The 14,598-nt window shown below is 41.0% G+C and overlaps 2 protein-coding genes across 2 annotated transcripts in view; both read right to left on the bottom strand.

The window, feature by feature from the left end:
• LOC310943474 (uncharacterized protein) overlaps positions 1–1,611 on the bottom strand; it is a gene marked incomplete at both ends in the record, with an annotated part of 37,972 nt that extends 36,361 nt beyond the window's left edge. The window contains one exon of the mRNA XM_083909055.1: positions 1,518–1,611. Coding sequence (XP_083765181.1) covers positions 1,518–1,611 — 94 coding nt within the window. The remainder of the gene's footprint in view (positions 1–1,517) is intronic.
• A 2,961-nt stretch (positions 1,612–4,572) lies between these two features.
• LOC310943863 (suppressor of cytokine signaling 1-like) lies at positions 4,573–12,720 on the bottom strand. Its single transcript, XM_083909538.1, has 4 exons — positions 12,641–12,720; positions 8,595–9,032; positions 6,790–6,971; positions 4,573–4,903 (listed from the first exon to the last, which is right to left on the bottom strand). Exons 2-4 carry the CDS (start codon positions 8,859–8,861, stop codon positions 4,579–4,581), a joined length of 774 nt encoding a protein of 257 aa, XP_083765664.1. The 5' UTR covers positions 8,862–9,032; positions 12,641–12,720; the 3' UTR covers positions 4,573–4,578.
• Between the last annotated feature and the right edge of the window lie 1,878 nt (positions 12,721–14,598).

Raw genomic sequence — 14,598 nt, 5'->3', positions numbered from 1 at the left:
TGTGTAAACAGATTTTGGTCCCCACAACATAAGGAATACCAGGTACACACACACACGCACACACCTTCCCTATCTCACCCTCTCACCTCTCCCCATCACTTCCTGTCTCTTCATCTCCTGGCGTCCATATCTCAGTGTTTCCCTACTCCTGTCCTCCTGCACTCCTCCCTCTCATCCTCTCTTTGACTCTCCTCCTCACCCTCTGTCCCACCACCACCACCTCCTCCTCCTCCTCCTCTCTCTTTTTGTCAGTGTGCAGTGGACTGAGCACTCGGAGCTGATCTGTTCTGGCATTTGAGTAGAAGCATTTTTTTTTTTTTTTTTTTTCGTGGCACTGATGGAATGTTCACAGACAAACATGCGAGAGGAGAGGAGAGGAAATGAAAAGTGAAGCGCGGAGGAGAGAGGACAGGGGGTGAGGAAAAGGCTTACAGAAAGGGAGTCGTGAGAGAGGACAGGTGATAAAAGGACGTTACTGAAGGAGGGACGGTGGACGGGACGTGAGAGGAGATGGACGAGGGAAGAGTTAAAGGAGGAGGAGGAGGGGGGGGAGTAGGGAAGGGAAGTGTCAAGAGAAGGCATGAGGAGAGGAGAGGAATGGAGTGTGACCCGGTGGTGAAATGGAAGAGGAGGAGAGCACTTTCAAAGCTGTAATTGAAATCTAATTATCACCTCAAGTCCCAGCTGATTCCACGTCACACACACACACACACACACACACACACACACACACACACACACACACACACACACACACACACACACACACACACACACACACACATACGTGCACATGTGTGCATGTACACTCACACACTCACTCAGTCATCACATTATTACCACCAACATCTGGCATCTTCACACACACCAACAATCCCCCCAGTCCTGAGAGCAGTGTAGGACCTTCCACCTCCCTCTCTCTCTCTCTCTTTCTCGCTCACGCACACAAAACATGGTGAATTGTGGGAAATGGGGTTGACAAGCCTTTTTTAATTTCTAATCACATTTTGATGACTGCACTCACACACGTGCAGCGTCATCACTCTCTCTCACACACACACGCGCGCGCCGTCATTGCCAGGTCAGGACATCTGATGTGGACCTAAATGGTGCACTGTACGTCTGTGCACGCGCGCGCGCGTATGTGTGTGTGTGTGCTTGTATTTATCGCCTCTTTAGGACCTGGCATAAACACTGACCTTGTCAGGACCAGTGGTCCTCACAGAGACCAAAACCTGGTCCTAAAGAGGTGAAACTGAATGTGTGAGTTTAGTTTATGTCTTAGATGTTAAGTGTGGTTTGGTTAAGGTTATGGTAACTGGTTATGGTTAAGGTCAGGGGTGGTGATGTATGTAGGGGTGTCCAAATGGATGGAAGTCAACGCAGTGTCCTGAGGAGAACAGCTGTGTGCGTGTGTGTGTGTGTGTGTGTGTGTGTGTGTGTGTGTGTGTGTGTGTGTGTGTGTGTGTGTGTGTGTGTGTGTGTGTGTGTCAGCAGAAGTATGGACATATACTGACTAGCTTTCCCCGGCCGTGGTCTCTGGAGAAGCCGCTGTGCAGTCAGCAGGTCCTCGGTCTTCACGGCCTGGAGCAGCTCCTGGTCCTTCCCCATGTCCCCTCCGTCCCACCGCAGTCCGCTCGCTCCCGCTCCCGCTCTCGTCCTCTGAGCGCCCCTCTCTCCTCTGTTAATCCGCTGCTACATCCTGCCGCCGCTCCCGGCCTCCTGCTGGAGCTGAGGCGCGGAGGGAGGAAGGAAGGAAGGAAGGAAGGAAAGGGATGGATGGATGATGGATGATGGATGGATGAGTGCCGGGACCGTGGGATGCTCGGATCCGTCCGGGAGTCCAGCGCCTCTCAGACTCTCCTCTCTTGCCCTGCCTCTCCTCCGCAGACCGGGCCACAGATCAGCGACCTGTCCACGCTCCCTCGAACCAGATGCAAGAACACGCGCGACAGATGACACAGATGGTCTCCGCGTGACGCTTTCACCGGTGGGTCTACGCGCGTCCTGCGCGTGGAAATCGATGGAGCTCGAGCGCCCTCCTGGATGATGGGTCAAAACCGCACCGCTGAAATCTCACGAGTTCTTCATCCGAGTGCCGCCGCGGACCAGCGTGCGTGCGCGCGCACACACACACACGCGCACACACTCACACACACACAGTGACAGAGTCACATGCGATGGTTGGCATTACATAAACACGAGCGTTTTTGTGCGCGCTCGTTCACTCCAGTTGTTGTAATCCCGGGGCGCGTGCGTGCGTGTGCGCGCTCGTGCGGGCGCATACAAGTCAAGAGAGGTCGTTTGTCAGAGCAGTGACAACGTGGCCACTGTGTCGCGTGCAGGAGGTGAACGCAGCACGAGGACGCAGGACACTGTGGATAAATCGAACTTAATCTGAGTTAATCTACACTTTAATGTGATTTGTTTATTGTTTCATTGGTAAAAATAATTTTACTTTGATTCATCTTGTTTTTTGTTTTTTTTTAAATGTAAAATGATTATATTGTTGAGAAAGGTGCAGGCCTCACCTCTGTGTCTCCTTATATCAGCGTCTGGTTAATGAGACAGATAATTTAAGGATAGGAGTGTGTGTGTGTGTGTGTGTGTCCCTGGTGCAGGGCTAATTAAAACTAAAGGGGCCACTACCAGTAAGATTTAGGACAGGAAGTAGAACAAATGACAAGAGACTATTTTTTAATAAAGAAAGTGTGTGAGAGCGTGTGCACGTCTTAAATAGCCTGTGTGTGGACTAATTGTCAAACAAACCTGTCTTTGCGAGGACATTTTAGCTGGTCCACACAACTTTAATAGGCTTTTTGAGGACTAAGACCTGGATTTGGGGTTAGAATTAAGTTTAGGTTAAGGGTTTGGCACTTTTCAGACTGTATTCCCCCTTCTCGCCTGAGGGGGCGCTGTATCAAAAATTACTGAAGGAGAAGATCAGACAAACAATGAACAAGAAAACTCGCTCATCTGTTCATTAATGCAGAGCAACTTCTGTTTCCGCCGCATAAGAGCAAGATCAAATCTTATTATATAGCTCTACACGCATGTATGTTTTGGTCGTGTTTACCCACAATGCCCTGCGTCCGAGTTCAGTTGAGCATTCACACAGCAGGGTTTGGATTAAGAAGGGCTGGTGTGAATGCACCCTTAGTTGTCATGGTTAATAAGGGGCTCGGGAACACATTATGTCTATGAGTGTCCACACAAAGTATGGAATACAACCATGTGTGTGTGTGTGAGAAACTTGTATTTATAACTTTGTGAGGTCAAAAAATGCAAAAAAAAATGTTAGGGTTCGAATTGGATTTAGGATAAGGGTTAATGTTAGGTACTTAATTGTGATGGTTAAGGTTAAGGTAAGGGGTTAGGGAATGCTTTATGTCTATGATGTGTCCTCACTAAGGGATAAAAACAAGTTTGTGTGTGTGGAAAAATTCACCGAAATGAACCCCCACCTTAGTTTAGTTCCAAAAAAAGAATGAATATCTGCATAAAGCACATAATACTCGTTCTGCGCGTGATTCCTACCTAACTTCAACACCAAAAAAACCCCCACATTTATCATCGTCACTGTGGCACTCGATAAAAAGGAAACACTTTTATCCTGTCGAACTGCCAGAGAACTGGGTTGTTTGAGCAGCCTCTTCTGTTTTCAATCATGCACCGACCTGTTTGCAGCTGTGTCGCTTCAGCACTGCTGCTGCTGCTGCTGCTGTGTCTCAGTTTGCCTCCACATAAAACAAACAGTGTGCAGTGCAGGAGTGTCACCAGGTGACACAAGAACCCAAACCACTGCTATACTAACAAATATAGAGAGAGCTGCGCGGGACTGTTATGTGACAGGTAATTTTGACAGTGGTTTGAATGCAATGGAAATGTGTTTGTATGTAAAAAAGTTGCGCACTACAGCTTTAAAATAAGCCTCTTATGTGCACATAGTGTGACACTGGCATTGACATGTTTCTACAGCAGCTGCATTATTACTACTTTTAACCTTGTGAGTCTGAACGTGTCTTAAAAAGTGTTATAAAGTGTTTTAAGGAACATTTCTGTCACTGTTTGGGACAGACAATAAAAGCCGTTTCTCATGCATGTACTTATCTGTACTTCCTGTTTTATTTTGAAATAATTACTATTGTCAGTGTCTGCTTCCTGTAAAGTTTCCCCTCCTCTGTGATTACCTGCCCCGCCCTGATGTGATTCACCCGTGTGCACTTATTTAGCCTGCATGTTTCCTGTCTCAGATCAGTAACCTTAGCCTTTTGACCTCTTTTGTATATGTATATATGTATATACACTGCTGCAATATATCGATTTTCCACATGGTAGGTTAACATTTAATAATAACAATAAATATACATGCATTTATTGAAAGTACTTCACTCGTTCATTTATCAACTATTCATGTTTTCAGCCTCTGTGTATCGAGTGACAAAAGAAAAATCACATGCTTACTGTAAACTATACCACTCTGTCCATTTAATATGTGCAAATAAACATTTTTTACAAATACTTTTAACTTTACGTCGTACAGCGTCTAAAAAAAAAACACTGTGTCCACTCGTGCTGTTATATACAGTGCGGGTACGCGTGAACATAGTTTTTGACTTGAAGACTCAGTCCAGGTGTGTCGCTTATGTCCTCTGCTCTGTGCGCGCGAACAAACGCCCTCCTGCACGCCTGCTTTAGGCTCTCCGGGCGCTGCCGGCGGTAGGGCGCAGTCAGCTTACAGGACGAGGATGTGTAATAGGTGAGAAGGGTGAAGAATGAAGGGAAATTCCTTTGGCTGCCGTGCAGGCTGAAGAGCAGGTTGTTGATCTGGACGCGGACGCTGGTCGGGCCGTCCTCGCTTTGGTAGCTCAGGGTGAAGAAAACATTGGGCTGGCAGCTGTCTCTGCATGAAAACACCAGCACAATGTCAGCGTGCGCACGCTTACTTGTCTCACCGGACTTTGTAGCAGAAAATCATGCAGAATTTGCAGAACTCAAGGCCTGAGATACAATTATACATCTATTTTAATGGCCCGGTGGTAAATAGCACATGCACCCTTCATACTACAAATCCCATAATGCACTGGTCTAGATCATATTTGAAATATTCTCATTTGGCTTGAAGGTAGAGTTAATTAAAAAAAAAAATTTAAAATATGTATTTACTTTATTGTGAAACAATGTTGTGGTCTGGCTGTTTCCTGTTTGGCCCACGGCTTAACCATGTTTTGACACAGTCTGGTCTGGAGCCATTTGCAGACGATAACTAGGCTTCTATTAAACCGTATTCTAACCAACTTTCTGACTTTTTTCTCCCCTTTTGGCTCCCCGATACCTACAGTAGACAAAGAGGTGTGAAAACACCGCCTGGAATGGCGGACTCTTTGTCTATTGGAGTAATGCAAAAGGGGAGTTGCTCAGGTATAAATGTGGAGGGCACACTTTGCTTGGGGTCTTTCTCCAGCTAGGATCATTCCTGTGAAGATTGACCTTTTCTTTGCAGCGAAAATAAAAACTTGTCCACCGACAGAAGTTCTCTTTTTCATTCTTCACCAGCAGCAGAGAATTTACACAACATCTTAAATTGAAGTTTTTATGTGCAAATCAAAAACAAATCTGCTGATTGAAACACACATAAGTCACGTTTTCAAAATACAAATAGGTCCAACAATCTCGAGACTATTCAGACCAAATTAATCAGATAGCATAGCATTTATAATCCAAATCTCAAATTTTGTGCAGTGCTGTATTCAAACGTTTCACATCAAATCATCAAAGTGTGAAATTCTTTCTTAGTAGCACAGACGGCACAGCATGTGGAGTCTGCGTTTGTGTTATTACAAACACTGCCACAAGACAAACATGTACGCGGAACAAAGTTTGAAAAAATGGTGACCTTATTCTTTAAAATGAAAGTAAAAAAAACACACAACCCAAATCCAACTAATGTCCGTGAACTCAGTCAACAACAGACAAACTGTCCCCAACACACACAAAAAAAAACTCACTTTGCATTCCTACAACTAAAATAGATCAACTTGGTTTATTTAATTTACTTGTTTTATAACCACATGTATGTGGAAATCCCCCTTTGAGAACATCTGGCACAAGAGTTGACTTCACAACAGAACATAGTGATTAGAGCTCGGCCATATGGCTAAAAGGGGAACTGCAACAACATTTTGGAAACATATTTTCATCTTGAAAACAGTTCATTATGGGTTTAAACAAATATGAGAAACTATGAAAAGTCTATGTATATTATTATTATAAATAGACTTTATATTGTATGTTGTTTCCATATTTGTGTGTGTGTGATTCACATTTAATACTTAGACTAAGACATAATTAGTTTAGCCATTTAATGTCTAAAGTAGGAGTCTCAATCTTGCGGCCTGCGGACCACATGTGGCCCCCCAATTGATTTCATATGGCCCCGCCACTCAATATCAACCTAAAATAATTGTTAATAAATGTCTTTCATTTATTAATTTTGCATCGTGATTTTTTTTTTTACAGCAAACTGTACATTTTATGTTATCGTTCCATTTCAAAACAAAAGCTTTTATTTTGAAAGTCTGTTAAATATTCCATATATCATGGAATATTGTGACATAATACTGCTTTTTACCCCACAAAAAATACTACTAATAATAATGAGTTTGAGACACCTGGTCTAAAGTAAACAAAAGTAAATTATGAAACATCACTTTCGTAGTGGACACTGTGTTATTGTCTGGCTCTAGTACAGGTGGTGAAACGACGGTGAAACGATCGTTGCGAGGTTACCTGATGAGGAAGGTGCCCAGTAACGTCTGTGAGAGGACTTTGTGCGCCTCCTCCATGCTCATCGGTCCCCAGTAGTAACCGCTGTGCTGGAGCTGCTGGTAAGTGCTCTTCACCAGCTCATACTCGGCGGGACTGCTGAACGGACGCAGGTGTGTGGGTAACTTGTCGTCTGCAGACACCAGCTACAGGAGAGAAGGTGAAAGAGGAGGAGGAGGAGGAGGAGGAGGATGAGGAGGAGAGTCAATACGTGTGGAGTCAGTGTTTTCCGTGTTGGGGAAAACCTGAAAGCATCATAGCTCAGGCATGCTGTGGGTTTTTACTGTAATCGTACAATAAACAACACAGTCCAGACAATAGAGCTCTTTATTCTCGTCACACACACACACACACACACACACACCTTTGGCTCATAAACAATCACAACCTGAAGCAAACAAGACAATTCACTGCTTGTTCTCTGCCAAATCAAGGTTATGATAGTTAGGAATGTCTCAATACCACTGTGTGTTCGATATCGATTTCAATATCAAAAACCGATACCGATTATAGTCCGATACAGTCATTTTAGACCATTTATGAATGTATGAAGTACACATAGACCGATAAGGGGTTTATTCAGGGCCGATACCAATTATTAGTAGTCAATCAGGCTGATAACTGATATATGGAGCCGATATTCACTTGCAATAAAAGTCAAAATATTAATATATAAAACACTTAACTTCATTTTAATGCCTTTAAGCATATGTTTATTAAACAGACTTCTTTGTTCATCAAGGTTATTATAGTTAGTGACGTCTCGATACTACTCTTTTGTGTGCGATACTGATTCCAATATGAGTATAAGTATCTACCGATACCAATAATTGTACGACACAGTCATTTTAGATCATTTATGAACGTATGAAGTAGAGATAGACTGATATGGGTTTTTTTCAGGGCCAATACCTATACCGAATATTAGTAGTCAAGGAGGCCGATAATCGATATTTGGAGCCGATATTCATTTGCAGTAAAAGTGAAAATATTGGCGTCAAAATTTTGAAGAATACAAACACTTAACTTCGTTTAAATACCATTAAGAATATATTTATTCAACAGCTTTTCAGATTTGCAAGATTTTAATATCTTTGTTTTAAAATTCTAACAAAAAGTTCAGGAAACTCCCAGGCTCAGCAGTCTTATAAAGTTAAATGACAACTTCAACAAATAAACAGCTCCCTAAAGTGTTCTACAGTAAATAAAGTTTCAAAATAATCGGACGATAATCAGTCGATCCCTAGTATGAAGCTGTTAACGACAAATTTGTGTCGAGTCATTTCAAAGACATCATTCTCCAAATGTGTAACAAAAAGAAGAAATAAACAGCCCAGGCAGGATGCACAATATTAACGATATCTGCAAATATTGGCTTTAAAAAGTATTATCTGCCGATATGACCAATGACTACAGTTGACTAAATGAGCTGCTACCTCCTTGTCTTCTCATATATGTGATTTATAGGCACAGGTAAAAACGGATTTATATCGATATCGGTTATCGGCCCAAGCACTCCCGATATATCGGATATCGGCGGAAAGGCCAATATTGTGCATTTTTGCTCAGACTTGGCCATGGGCAATTTTTTAATTTCACCTTTTCTATCTTTTAATTGAGAGGAAAATTTGAAATACTGATGAATAATAATAACGACGATAATATTAGTAGTTCAAATTCGTACAACATTTGGCGCATCAGACCAACTGTGTAATTCAACATATTTAAAGAAATTAAATATGTTGGATCAAAAATCTTGTGATACTAACCTGGTGCCAGGTGTCAGGTTGTTGCTCTAATCTGAGTTTCTTCCAGAGCAGGAAATCTAGCTGCCTCTCTGTGGGCTCTGTGCTGTCGCCATTGACCGTGTCTGTGCTGCGTTCAGGGCCTGCTCGTTCCTCAGGGCGCTGACCTCGTGCCTGCGCCTCACCCGCCTGGCTCTGCTTTTGGCTCTGCTGCTGTGCTGTTTGATCGAGATTGTCTCTGACCATCCTAGAAAGGAGAAAAATCCTCTTCCACGCCGCCTCTTGCACCATTCCCTTCACTTTTTAGCGGCAGCGATAGCTCCATCGCCGACTCGTCCCTCCGGCTCTTCATCTGCTGCTGCTCGGCCTTCTCCGTGACTCCATGTTTAACAGCAGTTTGAAGTTTTAATCAAGGGTTGACAAACATGACCGCGGAGCGCTGAAGGGAAGCAGGAGCTGAATCTGCTCAGAGAAAAGTCAACAGTCAAAAATTGCCTTGCCCTCCACATAATCTCTTATTTATTTAATCTTTATTTAACCAGGTAGGTTTAATAAATGACAATGACGACCTCGGCCAGAGGCCACAAACACAACACAGAAACTGTTTTTGAATAAGGAGGAAATGGATATGAACGAGATGGAGTTAAGTTTCCAGTCACTGAAATATGACACGGCCAACGGAGGCGTGCTCTTTTGGGATGATTAAAATAACTGTTATGGATGTTGAGCACAGAGCAAACAAACAGAGGTTTTGTAAATAAACTGATACCAATGAGGATACAGACGTTGATAAGAGAGTACACATGGCAGTGGTGGGACTTCCAGGGAACGGCGAGTTTATTCCAGAGCAGCTGTTCTGCAGATGACATCGGCATAATTAGTTTACTTTTTTAGGGATGTTCCCCCGAAAATCACAGTTTTGTGTCCGATATCAAAACCTCGATTATCTACCAATACTGATATAATTCCAATGCAGTCATTCATTTTTGACCATTTATGAACGTATGAAGTAGAGATAGACTGATATGGTTTTTTTCAGGGCTAATACCGATACCGATTATTTATAGTCAAGGAGGCCGATGACCGATATTTGGAAGCTGTGAACAAGACATTTGTGCTGAGTCATTTCAAAGACATAAGTCTCCAACTGTGTAACACAGAACAAAGAACAAAGAAATAAACAACCCTAACATGACTCAGCTAAAATGCTTTTGCCGATTTGGATTTACATTTTCCCAGTCTGTGCATAGTAAGGCATGCGATATATAGAGGATTTTTGGATTTTTAGCTGTCTGATATCAGTTCTAGCAATGCTGACCAGTATCAAACCGACACCGATACTGACCGAACATTCCCAACCGTAGTTTAGTTTAGTTTATTTATTTAATTAATTGACAAAATAGAAAGAGCAATTTGATAATAACACAAAACGTCCATATTCTGCTTGAAAGGGACGTGAACAACGCGTGCAGAACACGGGGCGTGGACAAAGCGATAGCTACATAAAAAGGGGGAGGAGTCCAGGACAGCAAGCCTCGCTCCGGTTGGTCGAAGAAAGCCGATGGCAAAGTCTGAATGCAGTAGCTGAGATTTGACCAGAGAGGCAGAATTTAGGGCTGAAAGATGTTGAATATATATGGAATTGCGATAGGATTTGCGATATCAGAGGGAATGGTGATTCATTGGAAAAACATGTTGTTAGCCTAATAGCATAATTGCCTAAGTCATTTTTTTTGGTAATTGTGATATCTGCCTAACTTTACCAATGTGCTTGCTGAAAAAAATTGTTTTTTCTAACTTTGGCAACTATGCTATTAGGCTGACGATGTTCAAAACGACGACTGTGTGATATTTGTGCATATCTGCGACAAACAAGCAAAGACGTTCTCTTCAGTTTGTCGAAAAAATATGCGTATAAATGACATTTTGACACACATTTTGGCTTTGGCAAAAACTGCACCTCCTGCGATCGCATGAAAGTTTAAAATTGCATCAGGCTGTGTTGCGATTTTTGATAAAATGTCTTTTAACTGTTCAGCCCTAGAGGCAGCGGATACACCGACGTACTAACCTGATTTGCACCTCAACAAATAACATTAAAGTCGCCATATGTAAGAATGTGGCCAAAAACGGTTACTACACTCAAATTTAAAATACCGATGGTCTTTTAGGTTTCGTTTTCTGACGAAACTGGCAACCCGTGGTTGCTCGGCAGCTGAGACTCTACTGACTGCAATGATTGGTAGACGGCGGTAGGTGGCGCCACATGCCAAAACATGATTTCAAAACATAAACATGATTTGCAGTCTGCAAAATATTTTTTTTAATGCAAATATTTTGTCTGTACTGTTGTTGTTGGTGAGTTCAGTTTGTTATATGAACATTATTCCTGAGTCTCTGTGACATATTAGGAGGATTTTATGGCCAGTTGCTTTAGATTTATTACATAATGCACCTTTAACTAGACATATGCACTGGTTTGGAGCTGCAACTAATGATTATTTTCATAATCGATTAATCCGTCGATTATTTTCACGAGTCATCGATTAATCACTCGGTCCATAAAATGTCAGAAAACGTTACCGCCTTATCCTACGATATAGAAACTATGAATGATAAATACAACCGCGACAAGGCATGAACAGATGTATAAAACAGCGTAATCGTGTGTGTGCGTGTTCGTCTGAGGTCGTATGACAATAAATCACATCATTGGGAAGGGCGAGTGTGAGATTACAATGATGACAAATGAACACTTTCGCTTTCTCAGTCGTCGTGCAAGACGTGAAAAAAGAAAGAAAGAAAAGAACTGGTATTTAGTGTTTAACAAAGACTTTCTCTTTCTGCTGTTTCTGCTGCAATGCACATTTTTTGACATGCATGTTTTTTTGCAAGATTTAATTTAAAGTGATTGTAAGACACGCTTGATAAAAAAAAAAAGACTTTTGTTTCCTTTCAGTGAGTTAGTGACTGTAAACATGTCACCTTTGCTTGTAACTTTGACCCTCGCTTTCAATAGTTTAGCGGAGATAAACGTCTATCTGCGTTAAACTCTGAGCAGTGTTGGCCGCGTGTTGTGCAAATTCTCTTGGGCCCTGCTTTCGCAATTACTCACAAATGCAGCCGGTTTGTTTTGCACCATCATCACTTTAAAAGAGATAAAGTGTCACTATATTTGAAAGAAAACGATGCCTTTAATGCCTTTCTTTAGTTTCAAGTTTTTATTTTAAATTTACTCAGCTCTTTAACATCAGAGTGATGGTTTTATTAGAGATTTAAAGGACTAACTTAAGTTAAAATAATAATAATAATTATAATAATAAAAGAGAGCCATAAAAGTGACAAATGTAGTGTAAACTTCTTTAAAAAAAACACGTATGTTTCATCAAAGAATATTTAAGGAAAGTGTTACGTAAAACTGAAACAATAGAGAAAATAAAGAATAGCATGTGATAATGTGTAATAAACATCTAAACAACAACAACGTAAAGAAATTGATCTGGAAACAATGTTGTTATAATAAGAATAATCCGGCATGTTTCCCCAACATTCTATAAACCTATTATTTATAATATTATATTGTGGATGTAGCCATTCAATTTTTAATTTAATGTATATATTTATATTTATATTTATAGATATATATTTATGTGTGTACACATTTTTTGTATTCTTTTTTTTAACGTGGTTATTGCAAATGAGCAGTGGTTCTCAGTAGAGTCACCTGGTGAAATAAAAGTTAAATACAATTATTATAAATTAAAGTATAATTCCTTCTGTGTTACACTAGTGTCTCCTGGTGTAACGGTTACAATAATGGGGAATAAACAAATCACTTATTTTACATATTCATAACAAATAATCGAAAATCTGAATAAACCTGATATTTGAAATTAAAATGTTTTTTTTTATATTATTGTTATTATCTACTGACCCTGTTAAAGGCGCCTAATTCAAACAGATGTTTTTTCCCCTCATGTGGCACAAACTATTATTTTTTTTAAAAACACAACAACATTAACCATGTAACTGTAACGTGCACAAACGCAGGTGAAATAAAGCGGACTTACTTGTAACTGTGTCAGAGTCTGTGGTGGATCTGAACTTACACTAAAGCGTCAGCTCGTCCTGAGCACAAGATTCTTTTTTTTTTACTTTCACTTTTATTAGTGTAGTCTCCACCGCAGGGGGAGGCGGAGTCTGGGCGCGCGCGTTCATGTGACAGGGTTTTTGATTATGGGGAGCGATAAGTGCACGCGTGCGCGTGTGTGTGCGCGCGCTGCCAGCTGGCTCCAGTTTTACTTTCTCTTTACTCTGAGCGTTTCTCTGAAATCACGTGATCTGCCAGCAGTGTGTGTGTGTGTGCGTGTGTGTGTTGTTTCTCTATCTCTGCGAGGACCAGTTTTTACATGCAGGCTTCAAAACAACACTTCTAAAGACTAACATGTGAAGGCTAATGTAATAATGAGAGCAGAAAATGACCGGTGAACTTCTAGACTGCTCATTTGACATGAACATATCTTGGAAATCCATCGCAAATGCTGCAATGAAACATACTCAGGACAACAATGCACACGCTTTCAAAGTAAAAGTCTTTGTTTTCATATCACAGAGAAAACACGGTGGTGCAAAAATGAATCTATAAATAATAAAAACATTAAGAAATCCACTACACTCTTAGAAATAAGGGTTCCAAAAGGGTCCTTCTGCAAGGGCTGAGGTTCTACCTGGAAACATTTCCCGAAGAAAGGTTTTTTCAAAAGGTTCTTGGTAGCACTAATGTTTCCAGTGAGAACCATTTTGATCCAGAGAACCCTTTAAAACCACTTTCCCGAATAAAGGGTTTAAAAAGGGCTCTTGGTGGAACCCTCCAAACGGGTTCCAACGTGAAGGAATGCATTGAATACTATTTAATAATGAAGTAAATGAAACCGAATGTATTATTATTATTATGAATGTTGTTGACAGGCCAACTTTAAACTAAGTGTAGTGCTAGACTAGACTAGACTGAAAGCCACAAAGCCAAAATGTGTGTAATAGTGTAATTGGAAAACATGTGTTTTTCTGAAAGATTTTTGTAATTTCAGTTTCACATTTATGCTCACATAATACACTTTGCATGCTTTCTTATCCTTTGTACAACCAGACAAAACGTAAATGATTGTATTTGTAATTTTGTATTTAGAGCAAAACAGATGATTTTATTTAACCTTTATTTAGCCAGGTAGCACCATTGAGATATAAATCTCCTGGTCAAGAGGTCAGCAGTATCAGACAGATACAAAGGTAAAATCTGATGCAATCCAAAAATTCACTGTGCACAGTCTGTGAAAATGTAAAGAAAAATCAGCAAAAGCATTTTAGCTGAGTCACGTTTGGGCTGTTTATTTCCTCTTTTTGGGGAGAACAATATTTGTTTCACAGTTGGAGAATGATGTCTTTGAAATGAGCCGGCACAAATGTCAAACGTTCACAGCTTCAGACGTTCATAAATGGTCGAAAAACGACTTTATCGGACTGATATCGGATTCTTACGGGTGACATCATAGAAAATCCTATCGCACGCTTTTACTACACCCGTTTTATTTGTTAATGGTTTTACAACTTTTATGTCTCGAGCGCTTCTTCTTTTGGTCACCATTGTAAAGACTTTTCCTCAATTCCTTGGTTTTCAACTAAGATGTTGGCGTGGTGGTTAGAAATGGTGCTTCACAGCAAGAAGGTTCTAGGTTTGAATCCCATAGTTTTCATGCTCTTTCCATGTGTGCACTGGGTTTTTATACGACTTCTTCCCACAGTCCAAAGACTTAAAGGGCCCATATTATGCAAAAAATCAACTTTTTAATACTTATATTTGGGACTCTGGAGAACATACCAGTCCCCAAAATGTGAAAAACCAAGACTCAGTCATGTTTTAGTGGTTCCCCCTAGTGTAAGTATAGGAGATAAAACAATGCAATGTTTAAACCTCGACGACGCATTTCACCGCGAATGTTGCCACCCCACCAGGAAGTGTACTTCCAGAGCT

Source organism: Microchirus variegatus (genome assembly GCF_963457635.1).
Source record: "Microchirus variegatus genome assembly, chromosome: 23".
NCBI lineage: Eukaryota > Metazoa > Chordata > Actinopteri > Pleuronectiformes > Soleidae > Microchirus > Microchirus variegatus.
Note: the sequence above shows the minus strand (reverse complement) of the source record. Positions and strands in the feature narration are given on the sequence as shown.

What these genes read in the sequence shown, in the direction of transcription:
- LOC310943863 (XM_083909538.1), bottom strand. Translation starts at nt 8,861, where the DNA reads ATGGTGCAAGAGGCGGCGTGGAAGAGGATTTTTCTCCTTTCTAGGATG. An exon ending in AACCTGACACCTGGCACCAG is followed by an intron (nt 6,972 to 8,594) that starts GTTAGTATCACA and finishes TCTCTCCTGTAG; the next exon opens with CTGGTGTCTGCAGACGACAA. An exon ending in CTGGGCACCTTCCTCATCAG is followed by an intron (nt 4,904 to 6,789) that starts GTAACCTCGCAA and finishes GTTTTCATGCAG; the next exon opens with AGACAGCTGCCAGCCCAATG.